The 24,462-nt window shown below is 46.7% G+C and overlaps 1 protein-coding gene across 3 annotated transcripts in view; it reads right to left on the reverse strand.

Moving 5' to 3' along the window:
* CACNA1E (calcium voltage-gated channel subunit alpha1 E) overlaps positions 1 to 24,462 on the reverse strand; it is a 498,615-nt gene that overhangs the window by 362,459 nt on the left and 111,694 nt on the right. For all 3 annotated transcript variants that reach the window (XM_079980995.1, XM_079980994.1, XM_079980996.1), the window contains exon 2: positions 22,227 to 22,701. In XM_079980995.1, the coding sequence (XP_079837121.1) occupies positions 22,227 to 22,678 (452 nt within the window). In that variant the 5' untranslated portion in view covers positions 22,679 to 22,701. The remainder of the gene's footprint in view (positions 1 to 22,226; positions 22,702 to 24,462) is intronic.

The following is a 24,462-nucleotide window of genomic DNA, read 5'->3' on the forward strand; positions in this document are numbered from 1 at the left end:
CATTATATGGAATTAAAATTAGGCCACAACTTGATTAAACTTCTGAATGTAGGAAGACCTTGGCTTAGGCCTTGGGCTTGTATCCCCCCAGCCCCCCAGCCAGGGGGAACTGGGGCTCATCAGGGTAAATGGGATATGGGGGTGCTCTGTGAGACGTAAGTGTAGCAGACAGTCCAGCCCATATCCCTGCAGGCAGGGTAGTTCACTGATGACCTTTCAGTGTATGGTCAGTGACACCCATATACAGTCAAACCTCAGGTTAAAGACGCTTCGGGTTAAATCTTTTCAGGTTGCGTCCTGCGGCGACCCAGAAGTACCGGAAAGGGTTACTTCTGGGTTTTGTCACTCGTGCATGCGCAAAATGATGTCACACACATGCGCAGAAGCAGTAAATCGCGTCTGCGTATGCGTGGGTTGCGTTCTGCTCAGGTTGCGAACGGGGCTCCAGAACGGATCCCATTCGCAACCAGAGGTACCACTGTATATAACCCCTTTAAGAGGGGGATCCTGAAATCGCCACCACAAAGAACAAACACCAGGCAGGGGTAATGGGTTTGGTGGGTCTGTTGTCACCCTGGGCTCCCAAGCAGGAGGAGGAAAGGAGGCTCCCAATTATGAACATGCAGACAGGTGGCTCCCTGCATCCTTTTAATCATGCTTGTATCCAGAATCACAGCCTGTGTAGCTCACAGTGGCAAAGAGAGTGCCATAACACAGTACAAGGGTGAGCGGTGAAATGAAAGTCTTGCTGTTCTGAAAATGTCAAAATATTTGGGGACTGTGTTTCCATGAAGCTGTCAAGGGGCTAATTCCAGAAGCCATTCTCGCCATTTGACCTGAAAGCTCCGTAATTCAAATTTCACAGGGTGCTTAAAAAACAAAAAAACCCTCATACAGTCATACCTCGGGTTACAGACACTTTGGGTTGCGGGATTTCGGGTTGTGCACCGCACCAAGCCTGGAAGTACCGGAACGGGTTACTTCCGGGTTTTGGCACTTGCGCATGCTCAGAAGCGCTAAATCACGCTTTGCGAATGTGCAGACGTGCCTAATCACAACCTGAGCGTGTGCAGATTGTTAGGTTTCTGTTTGTGCCACTGGCAGTGCTTGGAGTCACAAGACTCTGTTTACATACCAGGGATTCCAGAGACTTGGAAGTCTCACGGGAGACAGGAGACGGATGTTGTTGTTACTGGTTTCCTGTTTTCTTTGTTCCAGTTGTGTGCTGATCCCGGGGGGAAGGTTACCGTTGGCGTAGTCAAAGTCCGGTCCTGGGTCACTAGCCTGGAATCAGTCCACAAGGAGTGGGGTGAGGTCCGAAGCAGGAAGCCGGGCAGGGACAGGAGCACTGGAGAGTCAGGTCTGGGTCCGGGCAGGAACAGATACTCAACAACGACGTTGCTCCCACAACCTGGGACCGGGCCGACTGGCCTTTATCTGTTCTGAGGCCAGGGGCGGTCCCGGCCCCTAGGAGACCCGCCTCTCTTGGCCTTAAGGCGAGCACTCCTCCTGGGAGAAACCAGTTCCCTTCGCCTCTCTGCCCTGAGCCTCTGCAGTTCAGGAGAGGCTAAAGGGTTACTGGGCCCAGGGGGAGACTCACCTGCAGGCACTGAGTCCTCAACCACCTCTGGAGCCAGAGTGGATTCACCTGGTTCCTGCTCCTGAGGATCCAGCACAGGTGCAGGCGCTTCAGAATCAAGGCCCTGCCCCAGTTCAGCCGGCCCTGGAGGCGGGGATTCCTGTGCAGGCTGGGATTCCTCTGGTTCATCCTCTGAATCGGAATCCCAGGCCATCACAAGTTGCCTCTCTGCTCTCACAGAGAAAGGATGTATTTTTCTTTTCAGTCTGCGTAGTTAGAAAATAAAACTCTTAGCATGTAGCTCATATTTCTCATCCTTCCCTGCTGCTGTATACTCTGCGTAATGGGGAAACGTGCCTGGAGCCTCATCAAAGGCTCAGGTCAGTAATCACGTTGGAGGACTCAACTGGAGGAGTAGTTCAGTTGAACACAAGTCCAACACAGATGCGGCGCTGCAGGTTGCGGACACTGCAGGTTGTGAACGTGCTTCTCGCATGGATCACGTTCGCAACCTGAGCGTCCAATGTATTACTGCTGAGCTATTCTTTTTTAAAAAACATCTGATTCTGGACTTGTCTCTGCCACAGACGCTCCCTTCTCACTAAGCCCTGTTACCTCTTTAGCTTCTGACACCTCCCAGTCTTCTCCCTCTGACCAGTCATCGTCATCCCACCACCAATCCCTGAGTTCTGAGCCTTCTTCCCTTGGGGGTTCCCCAGCCTCCCACCTTTCCTCTGTGTCCAACCAGCCCATGACACTTGGATTCATGCCTAGAAAGCATGGGGCAAGTGGGAAACTTCTCAGACCCAGGCTTTATATGCACAGGACAAGGGGAAGTGAGGGCGAGCCCATAATTCGAACAACCCAACATGCAGCACAAACAGCTAAAATAATAATAATAATAATAATAATAATAATAATAATAATAATAATAATTTATTATTTGTACCCCGCCCATCTGGCTGGGTTTCCCCAGCCACTCTGGGCGGCTTCCAACAGAGATGAAAAATACACTAAAATATCACATATTAAAAACTTCCCTGAACAGGGCTGCCTTCAGATGTTTTCTGAATGTCAGGTAGTTGTCCATCGCCTTGACATCCGATGGGAGGGCGTTCCACAGGGAGGGCGCCACCACCGAGAAGGCCCTCTGCCTGGTTCCCTGCAACTTGGCCTCTCGCAGTGAGGGAACCGCCAGAAGGCCCTCGGAGCTGGACCTCAGTGTCCGGGCAGACCGATGGGGGAGGAGACGCTCCTTCAGATATACTGGACCGAGGCCATTTAGGGCTTTAAAGGTCAGCACCAACACTTTGAATTGTGCTCGGAAACGTACTGGGAGCCAATGTAGGTCTTTCAAGACCGGTGTTATATGGTCTCGGCGGCCGCTCCCAGTCACCAGTCTAGCTGCCGCATTCTGGATTAGTTGTAGTTTCCGGGTCACCTTCAAAGGTAGCCCCACGTAGAGCGCATTGCAGTAGTCCAAAAAACATCATGATGCTAAAAAACATCATGATGCTAAATCCATTGTTACAAACCGGATGACATCTGGATCTAGCCTCTGTCAGACTTGGTATGGGCTGCAGTGTCTGACAATTTGTCAATGGCCACCATCTGGAACTAACAGAAGGCTGCTCTCACGCAGAGATGGCATATGGCTCCTCCGATCACCTAAAAATATTTGTCATTTCAGTTGATTGACACAATATTCTCAGCTCCGTCTCCTGGAAAACATGGCAATTTCCTGGACTAAGCCTTAGGCAAGTGTGTTTCAGCACCATATCCAAGGAGGCACAAAATAATCACCCATTATTTAATATATTGTCTGATGCCCCGTACTTCGCTTCAAAAGTGGAAACTGTCTTTACATAGAATTTCAGAAAAGCATCTGCTGTTGAGACTCACATGCATACACACTGAGCACGATAAATTCAGAAGGGGGGGATACAGTCTGCACAAATGAAATAGGTGTTGGTATTTTAGGAACATCCTGCTAACAGATACCCACAGCCCTACATACAACCCCCAAAACTATACAGACTATACAGTATCAGATCACTACAATTCCTGTACACTGAGGACAAGCAATCCCTGAGCTGTACACTTTGGCTCGGATTCAGTTTTTTCAGACTACCAGTGTTAAGGCGAGATTGAAATCCAACACAACAGTTGCACTAACGGAAGCTTGTTGTGCAACCAGTTGTGCAACAGCTGGCATTGGGGCTACAGCAATCTGTTGTGCAACCAGCTACAAGAACCGTGCTGGATTCTTGCCATTCTCTCGTGCAAGCCATTTCACTAGCACAACTAGTACACCGCTAAGGGACTTTACTACAATGTTGAATTCACCCCTGAGAGTGTGACTCTCAAATGATGCAAAAGAAAGATCCATTTTTGCCACCAGGGACACCACCGTTGTCACAAGATAGTTCCCTTCCTCCCCATTTTATCCTCACGGTGTGGTTTTGCTGAGACTGAGGCTGGATCTACACAGATCTGTAAAAACGCTATTACAGTGGTGCCTCGCAAGACGAAAAGAATCCGTTCCGCGATTCTCTTCGTCTAGCGGTTTTTTTGTCTTGCAAAGCAAGCCCATTGACAGCTTAGCGGATTAGCGCTATTAGCGGCTTAGCGGCTTTTAGCGGCTTTTAGTGGCTTATCAGCTTAGCGGATAAGCGGATAAACGGCTTAGTGGCTTAGAAAAAGGGGGGGAAGGGGGGGAAGTCGGAAAAACTCGCAAGACATTTCATCTTGCGAAGCAAGCCCATAGGGAAATTCGTTTTGCAAAGCGCCTCCAAAACGGAAAACCCTTTCGTCTAGCGGGTTTTTCGTCTTGCGAGGCATTCGTCTTGCGGGGCACCACTGTAAAGGCTATTTTTAAAAGTTATATGGCTCTCGATGCAATTCCCCACTGCTGATGGATCGCTGCTCTGCAGCACCCTCTGGTGCCACATTTTTATAACACATTCTTAACATTATAACTGAATAGTGTAGATTCGCCCTTAGTTGCCCAAGGCTCACCCACCACCGAGTTATATAACTGAGTAGGAAATGAACCCTGGTCTACCAGTTTCAACACTCTAACCACAGCACCACACTAGATTTGCAATCTGGTGCCAATCTTCTTTCCCTACACATGCAAATGTACCGGTAATCATGCTTTTTGCTTTTGGACTCTTCTTCTTTTCCACATTTAGTTTCAGATTCTGTTCATTACTTTTAAATGTGTCTGCTCTCTAACCCTATTGATCTTACTCCTCTAATTTTTCTGCATTCTCTTTCTTGGTTTTTGCACCCTTCTGACACTTCGTTGCTTATTAAACACCATACTTCTTCCTCTGTTTTTCACTGTTGTGCCTTTTCTCTTCTTGTTCCATGTGAACTCTTTACCAGCAGTTATCCTTGACTGATTCTGTTTTGAAACAAACGTCTAGACTTATTTATTTCAACTAGTGGATGTCTAATTACGTTTGGCCTTCCCCTCCTCCCCCAGTTTCTAGCTTTGAGATTTTATTTTTAGCATAGTGTTGACATTACTGTTGTCATATAAATCAAACAGGAGGGAGGGCCAGTATATATTTGTGCCTTTTCTACCACACCTATGGTTTTGTGTTGTTGTTTTAAACACCATGTAATGTATTGCAATTAGCAGCATGTGCATTTGTGTTGGTGGAGGCAAAATTGATTTCCTTGGAGACCACACATTGAGCATGCAGAAAGTCCCAGGCTTCAGCTCCTAGCATCTCCAACTAACTGGTTAGAGAACTGGGAAAGAAATCAGACCGAGACTCTAGAAGGGTGCTGGTCCTTGAAGCAGACAGTCCTGGCCTAGACAGACCAATCCTCTGACTTAGGAACAAGTTGGCTTCCTAAGTTAGCATACTAAGCATGCTCATCTAATTCCAAGACTGCAAGCAACCAAAGTCCACTGAGTGCATTTCATCATTGTTCACTCATTTGTTTCTTTCATATTCCATTAATGCAAACAATACGCACAAACAGAAAAGTAATATTGACAGACCCTCCAAGTGTCCCTATTTTCCAGAGACAGTCCTGGATTTACAGAACTGGTTTCTGATTTGATCCCGGAATGTCCCGCTTTTCCTTAAGATGTCCCTATTTTCATTGGAGAAATGTTGGGTGGTATGTATTAAGCATCAGTTGCTATAATTTTCTTATTGGTTAACAATAATAAAAATTTCTCAGATTTGATCAAGTTCTTGCTGGTCAAGAATTATAATATTGACCAAACAGGTGCTCGATATCAGTGTGGTGTAGTGGTTAAGAGCGGTGGACTCGTAATCTGGGGAACCGGGTTCGCGTCTCCACTCCTCCACATGCAGCTGCTGGGTGACCTTGGGCTAGTCACACTTCTCTGAAGTCTCTCAGCCCCACTCACCTCACAGAGTGTTTGTTGTGGGGGAGGAAGGGAAAGGAGAATGTTAGCCGCTTTGAGACTCCTTAGGGTAATGATAAAGCGCGATATCAAATCCAAACTCTTCTTCCTGGGAAGTTCACAAGCAGACTGGGGCTGGAGGAGGTCTTGCAATCCTTCCAAACCAGCCCCTGTTTGAGGTCCTCCAACAAGAGAGAACCTTCTCCTGCTTCTTGTTGGTCCCCAGTATCCGGTATTATTCAGAGCCAGTTTGCAACAGTGGGGAGAGTATGACCCCTATGGCAGAGCTTGCAGCATGTTATAGAAGATGCTCCTTACTAGAACCCAAGGAAGTCAATCAGCAGCAAAAATCAACGTTCTACCGCACACAACCACCCTTTTGTAGAACGGGGGTGCTTCCATTGATTTCAACTTATGACTTCTGCTTTGATGGCAGAAGTTACCTAAAACAGTAAGCCACCGACCAGTAGCAACTTAGGAGCATTTTTAATCATCCAAAGGGAGGGGACAGATGAAAGTGTGGACACATCAGGAGTTAAGCTGATCTGGCTTGTTCTTACTAGACCAGAGTGCACAGAACAAAGCTGATGTCATCTGTAAGATCTGATATCATAATCAGACAAGTAAAAAGCTCTTCTGAGAGATTTGGTACCTTTCCCCATGAATTTTCCAGCTCTGGGGGATTGCAGCTAAATGTTACTTTAGCACAGTATTTTGCTGATTAAATTCTGTCTTTGGAAACCACGGGCAGAGCATTAGTGACATGAATACAAAAATAGGGAGGATATAACAGCCATAACTCTTGGTAGCCGTGACCAAAAGGCACTTACTGTCTAAATAATGAAAGTGTGGTCTGCTCTATTAATTAGATCATTTATAATAGCCATGACCATTAAGAGTAGAGTACAAGCACATGACCTGGATACTGAACTTTGCATTGAAAGGGTTATTTTCCAACTATCTGATATACAGTCATACCTTGGTTTTCGAACAGCTTAGTTCTCTGAACGTTTTGGCTCCCGAACGCCACAAACCTGGAAGTGACTGTTCCTGTTTGTGAACTATTTTTGGAAGCCGAATGTCCAACAGCGCTTTGGCAGCTTCCTGCAGCTAATCAGAAGCTGCGCTTTGGTTTCCAAACGTTTTGGAAGTCAAACGGACTTCCAGAACGAATTCCGTTCGACTTCCAAGGTATGACTGTACTTTGAAGGCCTCTTTATATATCTCTTTGGATATAGCAAAGGCAATTTAAATGCAGGGCACCTAAAAGGGTAAAGTGTGACTGTATTTGAAAACATACTGGCTGTGAACTCCATTAGCAAAACTATGACAATTTTTTCAAAAAGATTGGCTGTGCTTTGTCATTTGTAGCAAAGGCAACAAAAAGTGTTTTTACAGTCTCACCCCTATAAACTAAGGATGACACTTCATACATCTGGTGAAATGGACTGCAGTCCATGAATGCTTTTGCCATAACAGAGTTATTAGTCTTTAAAGGTGTCACAAGACTCTTTGCTGTTTATGATGAAGATTTATGCATATTCTTCCCTCAGTGTCTTATCCCTCAAGGAATGATAGCAGAACATGTAAACTGTCCCCAAGAAAAGCATTTTATTTCACACATTACGGAATATGAAACTATCCTTGGTGGTGCTTGATCTACAGTGGCTGTTTCATGTGAAGAAACTGCCACTCAACAGTGCTGCAACCAACAAGTGATGAATTGTGTGGGTGCACTTTCAGAGGTGTGCGTTCTCATCGCTCCGGAGCAGAGGGCAAGCATGTTATAGAAGATGCTCCTTACTAGAACCCAAGGGCAAGTCTATAGTTCAGCAGTTGGGCAAGTCTATAGTTCACCAGAGGGCAAGTCTATAGTTCAGCAGTTGAACACATAATTCTGAATGTGAAAGATCCCATGTTCAATTCCTGGCAGCTCCACTCACTGGAGGAGGAAGGGGGGTGCAGTGGGGGCAGCTCTCCCTGTGTGTCATCCCTGAGGGGGGTGACATCACCGCATTGCCCGTCTGGGATGCTTGCCACAGGCGGCAATCCCTTGGGATGCTTGCCCCGCCCCCATGGGCAGCTAGCTCCACCCCCACGGGTGGATAGCCCCTGTCAGGAGCTCAGCCTACACTCAAGTAGGACCCTGGCAGAGACACATGTTCTTTCCCTCTTGGTCGATCATACGGGAGCTTCAAAACCTTTCTTCAGCCCGAACATCACAGCGACCGATGCCAACAGACATCAGCACACTTAGGGATCCGCAGAGTTTGTGCAGCTTGCATAACAGACCTCAGCAACTCAGCATTTTGGCTAATCTACTTTATTTACTTATAAACACACACGGAGCACTGCAACATGGCTCCCTCTCTCTCTAGCATCAGACAGCAAAGAGAAAAAGAACAAAGGACAATAGTCCCACTTCATGGAACACAGTAACACAAACATCCTGTCTCTGTCACTTTCCACACTGTGGAGTCAAAACATATACCGTCATGAGATAGACAACAATCCCATGACTGCAATCTTGGAGCAGGAATTCTAACATCCCACCCCCGGGTGCACAGCACGTGTGCTGCTCCGGGTGCCGGAGCAGCTTGCTCCGCCTGTGGCTCCACTTAAAAGGATCAGATAACAGGTGATGTGAAAGATGGCTCTGCTTAAGACACAGGAGTAGCTGCTGCAGGTGGAAGTGGGAAGCTCAGGACTAGATGGAGAAATATTCAATCTGTTATTAGGCAACTTCCTGTGTTTCTATGGGGATACATGCTTAAGAGTAAAATGGCAAAATAAAGGTGGGAGCAGGCACCAAGGTGCTCCGAGCCACTGAGCTCATTTGGGCTTGGAGTAACACATCACGGATGCAGGGGAACAGTGGAAGGAACAGGTTCGTACAGTGTGTGCAGAAACAGAGAAAAGATTATAAGCGAGAGTTCCCAGAATGCAAGAGAAAAGAAGCAATGCTTCCCCATAATGCAACAGTTATGTGCAGAGGGAAAACATATGTGCAGAAGGAAAACTTCCCTTTGGGAACCAGCTGGGGAAGCCCCAAAGGAAGAAGGCTCGGAGACCAGGGGGAGAAGAGGGAGAATACTGGGAGGAGGAGGTGTTGGAATCTGAAGAGGGCTGAGTGATATGGGAGAGAGAAGTCGAAAATCAGAGGCACAAGTTGAAGCAGGAGAGGAGGGGGGGCCAAGATGAGAAATGACTCCAGCTGGCGAAGAGACACAGGTGTCTCCCCCTTCCTCCTGGTCTCCCAGAACTAAGAGAGTCATGAAAAAGGCAGAGGAGAAGTTAGTTTCATGCAGATGCAAGTTGCTGTGGGAAACACTGGAGAGGATAGGACTTAGGCAGCTGTGGAGAGGCAGGTACCTTCAGTCTCAGCAATTACAGTATTGTTCCGTGTATAAGACAATGTTTTTTTATTGTTTAAAAATGTTAAACATCGGGGGTCGTCTTCTACACAGATAGTGCAGAGGGGGGGGACGGGTGATTGGTGGCAGCTGCAAGCAGGAGATTTTCAGCGGGTGGCTGTGGCAAGGCCTGATGGTGATTGGCTGCTGCGGCAGCAATTGGGCGGGCGTTTGGCAGCAGCTGGCAGATGATTTGCGGTTTCGTCAAGGTGTGTGATTGGCAGCGGTGGTCAGGCGGGTGAGCGATTGTCGGCAATCCCCTCCCCTCAAAAAAGCTCAACAACTATGGGAAATCTTCCCCCATTTCCTTAATTTGGAGTCTCAAAAATTAGTGGTCGTCTTATACACGAAAAAATCCAGTACTTTATGGGTACAAGACTTACTGGAGATGAGTTGCTGTGCTCATGAGGCCTGACATTCCTGTGCAGACCCTGGTTTTGCTAATAAAGAGTTAACTCCACTTTCTTGGTGTGATTTACTGCTGGTGAGGCATCTAATCATAAGCTTGCATTTTTATTAAAGCTTATATGTTTAATCAGGGCTTGTATTTTAAAAATGAGCTTAAAATGTTTTATGCCAGGCAGAAGACCAGTTGCCTAAAAACCTTGGCAAGATGTTTTTCTCCTAGACAAGGGGCCCCCCTGATTTATAGCAGAAAACAATTCTCAAAGTCGTAAAAAGGGAATTACAGGCTGACAGCCAAGGTTACACTGACCCTACAAATTAAGGGTTGATAAATAGTAAAATGAGCCATATCTTCTTCCTAAGGTTAAAAAGGTCAAGAGCAGTGAAAAAGCAACTGGTCTAGTTGGCAGAAAGAGAACATTTTTGGGAAGTCTTTTCTAAAGCTGTTTCTTTCTTAAACTAAGACCCTTTTAAGATTTCTTTTCCTTTTAAAAGGTTGTTTATGTATTAAATATATTAGTTTAAATATAATTATGCAAAGGATTTAAGAAATGCTAGATTCTTATTTCATATAGTTGTAAGAGTTGTAACTATCCTGAAATTAAGTCAGCCACCAGCCCCCCTTGCCAGACAGAAGACGCCAATCGAGCACTCCTGATATATGGTTGTCAGGCCTTTTGTTTAGAAACCTTCAAATGAAGGAGATCTCTCAATGTTGATGTGAACTCAATCCTTGACATGCATAAGATAAAAATTCAAGATTAACCATCTGTTTTGGAAGGCAATAGGGCAAGGAGGGCAAGAGGTGAGCTGGTAATTAAGATTCCTTGTTGAGACACATGTAAGATATATTACTACTTATTTGTCATTTATAGATAGAAGAATATATAGCTTTTTGATTTCCATAAAAGGCAAGAGGAAATGGGTGTATCTTTTGTGATTGGTTCTAGCAAACAGCCAATAGGAATTTTAACCAGGCTGATTGGACAGAGGCAGCCACAGGAGGAGCAAGGGGGCTGGATTAAGGAAATATAAGTGCTGGCCAGAATGGCAAGAGGCCAGGCCAGAGCTTGGTAACCATATACCACTGTGCCTCATATTTATTTGTCTGACAAATAAATTACTATTTTAATTTCTCTATTGCTGCGTTGAATATTTCATTCCAGCTAAGCGTTAACCACAAGCAGGGTGCTACACTGGCTCACTTCTGTCATGACAGTGATAGATCTATGAACACCCCCAAATTATGCAATTATTCCTTCCAAGGGAGTACAGCCCAGTTTGATCTTGCACACAATGAAATTCCTGGACCTGGGAACTGCCCTTCCAAAGGGTCTCAGTCTGGTCACAATTTTGCTGAAGTTTATTAGCCCTTATCCAGAACATGACTGCACCAGTTTAGGAAACGCACAGCTTCTCCTGTTTCAGGTGTTAAAGAGAAATAGAGCTGGGTGTCTGCAGCATATGGGCGACACATTGCCCCAGATCTCCTAATGACTGCCCACAGGGGCTTTATATAGATATTAAATAGCACTGGGGACAAAATTGTACTCTGTGGCACCCTGTAGATCAACTGCCAGGGGATCAAGATACATTCACTCAATATTACAATCTGGAACCTATAGATAGGAGCGAACCTGCCATAAATTGATGGCCCCAACTCCATTAGGATACTTTGGGGTCAATGGTATCTAAAGCCACTGAGAGATTCAGGAGAATCGACAGGACTGAACACGATAATCCAATGCTGCAAAAACACAACATTGTGTGGGTTTACACTGATGTAGAGAGTGTGATGTGTGTAAGCAAGCTGAATGTGTGTACACATGTGAATCTATTTTTAAATATTATTCCTTTTAAGCCAATCGCTTGCTTTTTGGAACAGATGGAGCTACTTGAAGTTGAGAGGTATCTAGGCTAATACTTCAGAAAAGCTAATTGCTCACAATTAATGTATATATATATATTTTTTTAAAAAAAAAAACATGTTTATACATGGCGTGGGAAGCATTTTCAGCCTCAAAGGCCAGGCAAATAAACTTATCACCGGTGGAAGAGCCACAGCTAGCCTTTACATTCTTTCTGCATGCAGTTAGTATAAACAGGCATGTTGCTGTCATGAACAGGTAGCATCCTTGTCACAAATGGTACAGCTTTTCGCAGAACTGATCTTGAAAGTTACAAAATGGCCGTCCTTATGGCAGATGAAGCACTGATTCTGTAGGGATGCAGAGAAAAACCTGACCCATGCTATGCAGGCTACAGCCTGTCTAGAGCCCTATAAGCCCTGGCAACAGATTTTTATGACTCTGGGAAGGCCTAGTGAGACCTCTAGGCATTTGGTGAACTTCCATTCCCACCTGAATGCAACCTCCATAATGTGTCTGGAGAGCTAGAAATTCTAGGCAACCCTGGCTCAGACGGGCCATTTCCTTTGTGGAATTTATCTTCTAAGTTTCACATAGGTAAAGGTAAAGGGACCCCTGACTATTAGGTCCAGTCATGACTGACTCTGGGGTTGTGGTGCTCATCTCGCTTTATTGGCCGAGGAAGCCGGCATACAGCTTCCGGGTCATGTGGCCAGCATGACTAAGCTGCTTCTGGCGATCCAGAGCAGCGCACGGAAATGCCGTTTACCTTCCCACTGGAGCGGTACCTATTCATCTACTTGCACTTGACGTGCTTTCGAACTGCTAGGTGGGCAGGAGCTGGACCCGGGCAACGGGATCTCACCCCGTCATGGGGATTCGAACCGCCGACCTTCTGATCGGCAAGCCCTAGGCTCTGTGGTTTAACCCACAGCGCCACCCGCGTCCCTAAGTTTCACATACATCTAGAAAATAAAATCCATTTTAACTGAGGCAGAGATGGTTTTTCAAGCAGAGTGTTCCATTATCAGGTATCTGTTGCTTCACCTTCACTGCTGCCAACTGCTTAACCCCCAGCCCCTCAAAATCAAGCCTTATTTCCTCCACAGTGCATTGGTTCTATTTAATTCCCTTTGCTCCTCCTCCATCCCCTACAAAACCTGAAAGGGCCTTTGCTCAGTGGCAGGGAATTAAATTCCTGCTTTGCATACAAATGGTCCCCAGTTCATTCCCTGGCACCTCCATGTCGGATTGGGAGAGACCCATGTCTGAAATCAGCTCTCCAGGGTTTCCCAAACTTGGGTCTCCAGCTGTTTTTGGACAATTCCCATCATCTCTGGCCACTGGTCCTGCTAGCTAGGGGTGATGGGAGTTGTAGTCCAAAACAAACTGGAGACCCAAGTTTGCAAAATCCTGGTGTAGGGCTTTGATGACCTGACAAGACAGCTTCCTATGCAACAAACCCCAAACTCAGCTCAGTAACAAAACAAGTCATTCCATGGCATTGGAGACAGCGGGTGGCCTGTGAAGCACCACAGTGATTAAGCTTCTCCTCTGCCCTTTCTGCATTTTCCATGCCATAGAGATGCGCAGATGGATCTCACATCCAACCAAAACCGATGGCCCTGATCAGGCAGCAAAGACAGTTGATAGATCTCATTAGTATCAAACAGGACGACAGGGTGTTAATTAGAGAAACAGCCACTGTAGGTATTAAGCTGCATATCAATGAGTGACCCCCTTTCCTCTGTCTTCTGCCTGCCAATTATTTATTAATTTGAGACGTGGACACACACACACACACACACACACACACACACACACACACACACCCCTGGCTCACTGCCAGTAATAAGGCACTGATCTTGCTCGTGAAGCTTGCTCAATTCCATTTCATATCTATCTTGTGCCCAAAGTCACATTGCACTTTTTCGTGCCAAAGGGTAAGGAGAGGCTTAAACTTGGGAAGTAAAACCATTCCAATTACGTATATAAATATAATGAGCTTGAAAGAGGAAGACGAGCAACTCAGTTTGCTTTTCACTGAGGTCCACTTCACATATTAAAGGAAAAAGGTAAAGGTAGCCCTGACTGTTAAGTCCAGTCGCGGACGACTCTGGAGTTGCGGCGCTCATCTTGCTCTATAGGCCAAGGGAGCCGGCCTTTGTCTGCAGGCAGCTTCCAGGTCATGTGGCCAGCATGACTAATGGCGAACTAGAGCGGGGAACGGAAACACAGTTTACCTTCCCACCGGAGCGCTACCTATTTATCTACTTGCACTTTGATGTGCTTTTGAACTGCTAGGTGGGCAGGAGCAGGGACCAAGCAACGGGAGCTCACCCCGTTGCAGGGATTCGAACCGCCGACCTTCTGATCGGCAAGCCCTAGGCTCTGCGGTTTAGACCAAAGCACCACCCACATCCCAGAGGCAAACCTGAATTTGCCCCAAGTACTGTATATGGTATTTATGTTACAGATAGTGTGGAGCTACAGCCAGTTCTTGCCTATGTCTGCAAACCTGTATCTGGTGCACTTTTTCTATTTAGCTATACACCTAAAACCTATAATGTTTTAAGAGGCCCTCGAGGCTTTATGAAGAAAAAGACCCCAAAAAAACAATGCGTTACAGAAGCACCACCACGGCTATGGGATCAGTCTTGATTTGTGAGCAGCCCCACAACCAGACGCCAAACCAGGTGGAAGGAAGAAGTGAGATTTCCACTATAGCCGGAGTGGGGTAAACTGCTACTCCCCAACCCCCAGCTCCTTGATGTATTTTTGCCATTGAATCTTGATTCAAAGCAAGATCTCCAGGATTTGATATGGGGCAACTGGGACCTTCTGTGTGCAGAGAGCTCTATCACAGAGCAGTAGCCCTTTCCCATTGGCCAAGAGCACAGTTATCAGTATGTGAATTGCAGGTCTCCAATGCAAAGATAAAGCCAGCGTGGCAGGAACTTTTCCCAGCTCTTCCTGAAGCCCAATCCTGGCTGGGCTAAGAGGCACAGTGCCAATTCACCTCCTAGTACAATAATTACAATATAAGGAGCTGCTACTATCACATAGTAACATCCAAATATTAAGGTATTCAGAAACTGAATGATTCAATCCACACTCAAAAAGTACTGGTTTAAACATTTTTGGTACAATAACTAGAATTATGGAGATTTTTGTACTTTGATCCTCCCAAAGTCTTCATGGAGGCTCTGTACATGACTTAACAGCCCTCAAATAACGGATGACACCAGGACAAGGAGGGATATTAAAAACATTTAGCCCTTCTATCACTGCAGATGTTGACAGCAGTCAAAAAATCAAAAGACACCTAATTCTTGGGAGGAAGGCGATGACAAACCTAGACAGCATCTTAAAAAGCAGAGACATCACCTTGCCAACAAAGGTCCGTATAGTTAAAGCCATGGTTTTCCCAGTAGTGATGTATGGAATTGAGAGCTCGACCACAAAGAAGGCTGGTTGCCGAAGAATTGATGCTTTTGAATTATGGTGCTGGAGGAGACTCGTGAGAGTCCTATGGACTGCAAGAAAATCAAACCTACCCATTCTTAAGGAAATCAGGTCTGAGTGCTCACTGGAAGGACAGATCGTGAAGCTGAGGCTCCAATACTTTGGCCACCTCATGAGAAGAGAAGACTCGCTGTAAAAGACCCTGATGTTGGGAAATATTGAGGGCACAAGGAGAAGGGGATGACAGAGGACAAGATGGTTGGACAGTGTTCTTGAAGCTACCAGCATGAGTTTGACCAAACTGCGGAAGGCAGTGGAAGACAGGAGTGCCTGGCGTGCTCTGGTCCATGGGGTCACAAAGAGTCAGACACGACTAAATGACAACAACAACTCTTAGAAAACAGGACTTTACTAACCTGGTCAGGAAGGCCCCAGTTAAACAATTTTTGTTGGGGAGGGGATAAAACAACCTGCAGCAATTAAGTAAAACGTGAATTCCAAAAAAAACTAGAGATGGGAATATGATGATGAGAATTACACGCCCTCCAGCCACGTCCTTTGCAAAGTGCAGCCACAGAAGAATTTCAGGGGAGGAGTGTCCCAGGTTACCTTCTTGGCAAAGCCCAACCCTGCACCCTGTGTGAACTGACTGCGCATTCCATCATGCCACTAGATTTCTTTGCAATCTGCAAGGAATTCAAGGCAGGCGCAGGGAGGCATCTTGGCAGGCACTGATATGTGAAAAGTGTTCCTCCCCAACCTCTGCCTTACACCCTCAGTTGCTAGTTCTGTCAAATGCTAATCAACATTGCAGGCCAACCAGCCAATGAAGTAGCACCAGTCAAAATATTGACATAGTGAAATCAAACATCGGTGGGCATTTTAAAAAAACAGAGATCCAGTGTTTGGATAATATTTGAGCCTCCAGAAAATGGCTGGAGAACACCCGACTTCAAAACGTGCAGTGAAAAATTTCCAGACCTTTTGTTTTGCAGGGAGGAATTAAGTCAGCTCTACAATTGACACTTGGGCCAAGCCCTTTCCCTGACAGCTGATCTCTATCATTTGATGGTGTCTTGAATCCGGCACAAGACCAAGCAGCTGAGGTGCCACTTGAAAAGGAAGCCTTGGGGGGCTGTTCTCATTTACTCCAAAATGAAGCAAGACCTTGACAACTTCAGTCTTCCCTTACCTGCCTGCCTGCCTGCCTTGTTATATCCAGTTGGGGCAGCTCCGCCTGGCATGAAGGCCCACGGAGTCATTTTGGACTCACAGCTGTCCATGAAAGCGCAGGTCAATTCTGTGTCCAGGGCAGTTGTACCAGCTGCATCTGGTACGCAGGCTGAGACCCAACCTGCCCGTAGACTGTCTCGTCAGAGTGGTGCATGCTCTAGTTATCTCTCGCTTGGACTACTGCAATGCGCTCTATGTGGGGCTACCTTTGAAGGGGACCCTGAAACCTGAACTAATCCAGAATGTGGCAGCTAGACTGGTGATTGGGAGTGGCCGCCAAGACCATGTAACACCGGTCCTGAAAGACCTGCATTGGCTCCCAGTATGTTTCCGAGCACAATTCAAAGTGTTGGTGCTCACTTTAAAGCCCTAAACGGCCTCAGTCCTGTATACCTGAAGGAGCATCTCTACCCCCCATTGTTCAGCACTGAGGTCCAACACCAAGGGCCTTCTGGTGATTCCCTCACTGCAAGAAGCAAAGTTACAGGGAACCAGGCAGAGGGCCTTCTGGGCAGTGGCGCCCACCCCGTGGAACACCCTCCCATCAGATGTCAAGGAAATAAACAACTATGTGACTTTTAGAAGACTTCTGAAGGCAACCCTATATCGGGAAATTTTTAATGCCTAATGTTTTACCATTCTGTGTATGTTGTAAGCCGCCCAGAGTGGCATGGGGAACCCAGCCAGCTGGGTGGGGTATAAATAATAAGGTGCTGCTGCTGCTGCTGCTGCTGCTGCTGCTGTTGTTGTTATGTCACTGGCTCTAGCTTCACTGAGTGCCTTGTTAGAATTCCTGCTCCATGACTGCAGTCATGGGATTGTTGTCTTTCACATGACGGTATATGTTTTGTCTCCACAGAGTGGGAAGTGATGGAGACAGGATGTTTGTGTTACTGTGTTCCGCGAAGTAGGACTATTGTCCTTTGTTCTTTCTCTCTTTGCTAGAGAGAGAGGGAGCCATGTTGCAGTGCTCCGTGTGTGTTTATATGTAAATAAAGTAGTTTAGCCAAAATGCTGAGATGCTGAGGTCTGTCACGCATGATGCGCAAACTCTGCGGATCCCTAAGTGTGCCGGCGTTGGCTGGCGTCGCTGTGATGTTTGGGCTGAAGCTCCTGAACGAAAGACCAGGAGAGAGAGAACATGCCAATCGGGCATGTGTCTCTACCAGGGTCCTACTCGAGTGTAGGCTGAGCTCCCAGCATTCTGTCCTACCATTCCCAAGGTACATCAGCTGCCAGTGGGAGGAAATGCCCAAAGAGAATTTTTGCCTGTGTCTTGCCTGGGAGAAGCAGCTGAGCTGCCCCATGAAAGGGGAGTCCTTTGGGGTTGAGGGCTGTGCTGAGGTCAACTGCAAAGCCCTGGAGGCCACGCGAAGCCACAAGGCTTCTGTCTAATATTAATGTGTGTGTATATGTATATATTCACAACCCCTGTTTAAAAGAGTCGCCACGGTCTCCAGGGGTTGAGGAATGCAAGTTCCCAGTTGCCTAGCAATGCTTGACAACGGGTGGGATGGGGTGGGGGGGTGTTCAGGAGCAACTCTCTGTATTTGTTCTCCGGCGCAATTAGGGAGAGGGGGCTCTTTCCCCCCTTCTGCTCAAGGCTTGACTTATTCCAGGCAAAGCTGCCATGGAGACTGTCTCTTGCTTGGCAGCTAACGTCAACGCAAGTAGACAGATTCCATGGCATCCTCAGAAAGGTTTCTCGAAGGGGGGAATCAATCCCACCAGAGCGTTTAGACCACACCAATCCCACCTCCCAGAAAGCTGCCAAGTTGAGAATGGCACCCAACCCAACCCCGCCACCCACTTCGGGTTATGGGATGTCTGTGACCAGGATCCCTTGCGTGCCTTTTTACGATCAAAGACAATGCCAGGAGGGCAGCTATGAATCAGGATTGTGGCACTGAGAGAGAAGGGCACTTACCCTTTTTCTACACACACCATTTTCCCAACTGAACTCCCTTCTACTAAAGCTGCCATTTGCCCTGCAGGGGAAAACAAAACAGGGTTCATGGGTACTTGTATGTTTCCCCCTGCAGATCAAACACAACTTTATTGAAGCGTAAACTTTCAGAAATCATTGTATAGGGTGGAATTCAATGTCATGCTATTAGAAACTGTCAGGGAACTGCCATCGGAGCCAGAGGGATGCCGGAGAGGGTCCCAGTAGGGAGAGAGGCAGCCCATCCGCTGGGGAAGGAAATCAGCGTAGCACCAGTGGAGGAGGGGGGCAGATGGGGGAATCGGAGAGAAGGCTCCAGGACTCCTCGCCGGAGACCAGCGGGGAGAGCACGGGTCCTCCGCTGCCCACACCCTCCCTGCGCAGAAGACTTCCACGCAGGGAGAATAGGAGGAGACTGGGTGTCAAATAACATCTTTGCTGGAAGAAGTTCAAGAAACGCCCACTGACGGATTCTGCCAGTGATTGAGACAGCCATGGATGGATGGCTGTCCGGACAGAAAGGGTTCACCCAGGTAACCCAGCCAGGTGTGGCGCCAACTTACGCACGAGCAACCCCTAGAACCATTACAGAAACATTTCAGCCTACCAGACAGTATGACCCACCCACCCCTCTGCCCACCTGTATGCTGTTCTGGGGTTTCTCTTGAACCCCTCCTTGAGCCAAATTGGAAGGGCGGGGGAGAGATGGATTGAATAAGTGCAAGTCCTTGCACAGGCTTCTGCTGACAGAGCTTCTTAGGTCAATCCCAACTATAGCATATTAATTATCAATATATTAGTATGTAATATATCCTATGTATATTATAGAATTATAGCAAACATCCTATATACGAATGGCAAACACAATTCTCTGAATATGGATCCTTATAGAAGCAAAATGGAACGCCACCCCCCACAGACAGGATATATTAATAGGCTTGGGCATGCCAAAATGCTTGAGGTGCAACAATATTTAGGAAAGCAAGTCCTAAGTTTGTGTAAACACTAAAGCAACTCAATAAGGACTGTCCATGCTGACTGACCAATGGAGGACAGGCAAAGGAGAAATGAGGGGACTGAAGAACTGTGGCTGACTGGACTCCTGATCAGGAACATTGGGGGGGGGGGGTATAATACTCCTTCCCTCCCTTATGAAGCTGGCTGTGATGTCTCCAAAGCCTTCCAAGAGTTGAGTGCATTAGATTAAGGTTACCAGATTTTTTCCAGTGAATCCGGGGACACTTTTCAACTTCCTACTAAATAGATGGATTTTGTCAGGGAACTGATTTGTAAACCCGGGACTGTCCCCAGGAAATGGGGACGTCTGGTAACCTTACTTAAGATCAGACCAGAACTCAAATCCATCCAGCCTGGGAAACGTTTTGCATTTTTTTGTTTGTTTGTTTGTTTGTTTGTTTGTTTCAAAATGGAAGCATATGGCACCAAAACATTCTATGCCCTGCCCTCGCAATGCAAAAAGTGGCAGATTCAATCCTTGGCATCTCCAGGTAGGGCTAAGAAATCCCTGGCAGTCTGTGCAGACAACATATACCAAGCTAGCTGGCCCAATGGTCGGATTCAGTAGAAGGCAACTTCTGGCGCTCTTAGAAAGCTGTGGATGGAGCTTCAACTTCACCCTGAAGATGTTGTCCAGCTGCCATATTTTTGGCACAGCTTTCTTCGAGATCACTGACCCCAAGTTGAGTGCAGACAGAGAAGACTGGGTGGGGAGATGTGAACAAGAGTTGCATTTTGATGTGATGTCCACATTGGTCAGGCACTGCAACGAAGAAGTTCATAGAAGACTCCAAACGGTTAAACCTCCTGCGATGTTGCAGGTTATCATCTGAAAACAAGGAGTTGTCCTCCAGTGACTTCCTGCTCCCTCCAGCTTTGCTATCACCATTATTAAAATTTATTGCATGCTTTTCTACTCAAAATGCAAGGCATCACACAATAAATCCAGGTAAGTACACAGGAAGCTGCCTTAAACCAAGTCAGACCATTGGTTCATCCAGGTCACTTATTATCAACACTGACTGCCACAGTCACTCCAGGTTTTGGGGCAGCCCTGCCTGAATTTGACCAGGAACGAACAGGGGATAATTTGCATGTAAGGCATGTGCTGTACAAAAAGTAAAACTTAACATTCCAAATACTAAATAAACATATTGTGACTCCGTAGCATCAGTAATATCAAGCAAAGCCAGATGGCTCACGCTGGTGAAAGAACTCTCTCCCATACAAACAGTCAAGTTGGAATTACTGTATTTTTTGCTCCATAAGACGCACTTTTTTCTTCCTAAAAAGTAAGGGGAAATGTCTGTTCGTCTTATGGAGTGAATGCGTGGTCCCTGGAGCCGAATTGCCCAGGGGCAAAAAGCAGATCATGCTTTTGTTTGTTTGTTTGGTTTTTGGAAAGAGGGAAGTGGGTGTTGGAACAAAGCTGCTGATCGTTTGCTGATCAGGGAGAGAGATAAGGGATGCTAGAGATAAAGGAAGCTGCCTGGGAGGGGAGAGGTAAAGACAGCAAACTTGCAAAGGGGGAAAACAGGAAGACTAAAGCAATAAGGAGTGAAATTAGAAGAAAAGGAGGAGCAAAAAACTGCTCCAGCTAAGGAAAAGACACTAAGGCAAACAAGAGGGAAGAGAGTGTTAAAAGAAAACAGCTGATCGGTAGGATCGGAAGAGAGATAAGGGACTTAGCAGAGGCTGCCTGGGAGCGGGGAGGTAAAAGCCCATGGATCCTCAGGATTTTTACATTGGGTCACCCCAAATTCACCATCAGATCACATAGCATGTCCATAGCTACAGCCTGCACCAAAAAAATCGCGCTTCCACTGTTTCCTGGGGCTGCAATGGTGCAAAAATGTGGTTACAAAATATGGATCCACATGGATCCTCAGGATTTTTGCATTGGGTCACCCCAAATTCACCATCAGATCACATGTCTGTGGCCACAGCATGAACCACAAAAATCATACATCCACTGTTTCGTTAAGAATATTTTTTCTCTTGTTTTCCTCCTCTAAAAACTAGGTGCATCTTATGGTCAGGTGCATCTTATGGAGCAAAAAATACAGTAAATGGTGACATGGCCTCTTCCCCACACTCCCAGGCAGCACCAGTTCAGGTACTGGGAAGGGCTGGTCAAGTTACCATCCAAAACCGGTTTGAAATCTGTATCATGATATCAGTTTCATAGTTTTTAACCTGGCAATATATTGTGAATCATGATGCGTGTATGTACGTGCTATGCAAAAATCACAATGTGGGGAAAACCATGAAACCAGCCAATGTTTCTACATAGCTCCATCCTCAGTTCAGACATTGTGATATACAGTACTTTTTTTTCTAGAAAAAGAGGTGCCAGAACTCAACATGAACACCTCCCTTGTTCTCTTATAACGGCAATGATGCCCACCTGAGAAGTGCCAGAACTGAGTTCCAACGAGTTCAGGATGAAAAAAAAGCTCTGGTGAGATATTAAAATATATATACAGCTGATATATCACGATGTAGAAAACCAGGTATCACCCAGCTCTAATGTAGTCATACCTTGGAAGCCAAACACCTTGGCACCCATAAGTTTTGGCTCCCAAACACCGCAAACCTGGAAGTGAGTGTTCTGGTTTGCAAATGTTCTTTGGAACCTGAACGTCTGGCGTGGTTTCCGCGGCTTCCGATTGGCTGCAGGAGCTTCCTTCAGCCAATCAGAAGCCACGCCTTGGTTTCCAAACATTTTGGAAGTCGAAGGGACTTCCAGAACGGATTCCATTTGACTTCTGAGGTACGACTGTACTGAGAAGGCCCTGCTCCAAGCCACCACCAAATCTCACCTCTGGAAAGGAGGGGACTAAGAGCCCATTTCCCTGCCAATCTCAGAGGATGGGGAGGAAGTCTGTGACCTCGGCCATGTACTTACTCCCACTCCTTCCGCCTCGCCTGCGGCGTGCTCTGCATCTTGTGGGCTTCGTGTGCCTTGATGATATCCCGCTGTTCAATCAGGCCCCCTCGCCGGCGCTTGATGACTTCTGGGCTCACGGGGATGAGCTGACTCTGCCCCACATCCAACGTGCTGCCACCCTCCAACCCCAAGCTGGATTCCCTCTCCTGGGAGTGCAGTTCGTAGAGGCCATCGAAGCTGGTGGTGCGCGAGACGAGTGTGTCTGTCAAGGTCTCTGGCTCCAGCAGGCTGCAGGACTGAGCGGGCTGCATCAAACCCAGCCGGTGCTTCCGCCATGCTTCTTCCTCCGGCAGGGCCAACATGCACCTCTGAGAGTCGCTGTCCAGTTCAGGGCTGCCGCCGGGAGGGTAAGAGCCTGATTCGGGGAGCATGTGAGCGCTGAGAGAGCATGTGCCAAGGCTGAACATCATGGACGCCGCTGCAGAACATCACTCTAGGAACAAGGAACAGAAGGACAAGAAAAGTTACCAGCAGGATCCTTTCTGGGACCTGAGCGGGGGGTGATTCAGGTTGCAGAACTGGAAGTGGACGCTGCCCTCTTTATAAATTGTGTCCCACAAAAAATATCAACACAAAGCAGAAAAATAACCATGGATCAAGGCCCTGTTGGGTTGAAATGCCACAGTCATTACCCAGCAGCTCCAGTAGGGTCATATGAAATGTTCTCTAGCCTGCAAGGGTTAGGAGACGACATACATAGGTTAAGGCACACACACACTACAAATGTAGTTGGGCACAGAATTTGTATCCCACGTACCATGTTTTACATGCAAAAGAGCTCAAGTTCAACCCCCTGGCATCTCGCCAGAGTAGTGGATGCTCTAGTTATCTCCCGTTTGGACTACTGCAATGTGCTCTACGTGGGGCTACCTTTGAAGGTGACTAGGAAACTACAATTAATCCAGAAGGCAGCAGCTAGACTGATGACTGGAAGTGGCTGCCGAGACCATATAACACCATTCCTGAAAGACCTACATTGGCTCCCAGTACATTTCTGCAAGTTTCAACTCAGAAAGCAGTATTCAGTCATCAGTAACATGCGTACCAAAATGAATGATTGTGAAAATAAGAAATAGGGGCACAGGGCAGATTTTGTCCTCACTCAGCAAAATCTTCCCCTGCACCCATTGGGGCAAGCAAGAAGCATTATCAATGGAAATGTTGTATATTATCATTTATAGAGCAAGTTGCTTCCTCGTGGGACTATGTATGGCTCCTTCAAGTCAACAGCACCTGCAGCTTTTACTCCTCCAATTAAGTTATCTGGAGGAACGCTGTCTACCAAGAGGGAGGAAGAAACAGATTATGGCACACCAACCTCTTATCAGGGTTCAGTGAATTTGTGAAGGGACTATGTGGCCTGGATCACACCATCTCCCCACCAGAACCACAAAAAAACACCTCTGTACATCCCACTGTATGTTTTCTGTGCCTGATGAACGGCAGGATTTTCCAACTCTCAGAGAGAGGTGACCCAGGGAGTTCAATAGCCTTTTCTAATGTGGATTTGGGGGGGAGGAGAGAAAATGGATCTGTGGGAGCTGAACTGAATCTTATCAGATGTGTTTTTGTGCTTAAGTGAGCTTCAATTCAGTGGGTGAGATACGAGTTTCCCAAGGCAGAGCCACAGAAAGACAATAGGCAGGGGAATTAATCTGTTCACAATACAATCCAAGTATGGGTCAAGCAAAAGTGTGGATAAGCCCTAGTTTGGGTCCATTTAACATAGCTGGATACAGCATATCATCATTATCACCACCATTAATAAGTCATAAGGTGATTAGCATGTCACCTTTTGATTATCAGAAATGACAAAAATTTAGTTGGGGGAGGCAAAGGATGGGGCCACAGACCCCCGGGTGTGTTCCACAGACCCCTAATTGTCAACCAATGATCTAGTCCAACCCCTTGCAGTGCAGGAATATGCAGCTGCCCCATATGGGTATTGAACCTGCAACCAACAATCTAAGTAGTTGAGCTACCATTTTCCCCATGCTTCCATAGACAGCCCCACCACTGATGGGGTCCTCTGTTGATGCAAAACCTTTATAAAAAATTAAAAAATAAGCACCCTACAATAAAGAGTTCCAGCACTGAACTAATAATAATAATAATAATAATAATAATAATAATAATAATTTATTTATACCCCACCCATCTGGCTGGGCCTCCCCAGCCACTCTGGGCGGCTTCC

This window comes from Podarcis cretensis (genome assembly GCF_951804945.1).
Source record: "Podarcis cretensis genome assembly, chromosome: 6".
In the NCBI taxonomy this organism is placed as follows: Eukaryota; Metazoa; Chordata; class Lepidosauria; order Squamata; family Lacertidae; genus Podarcis; species Podarcis cretensis.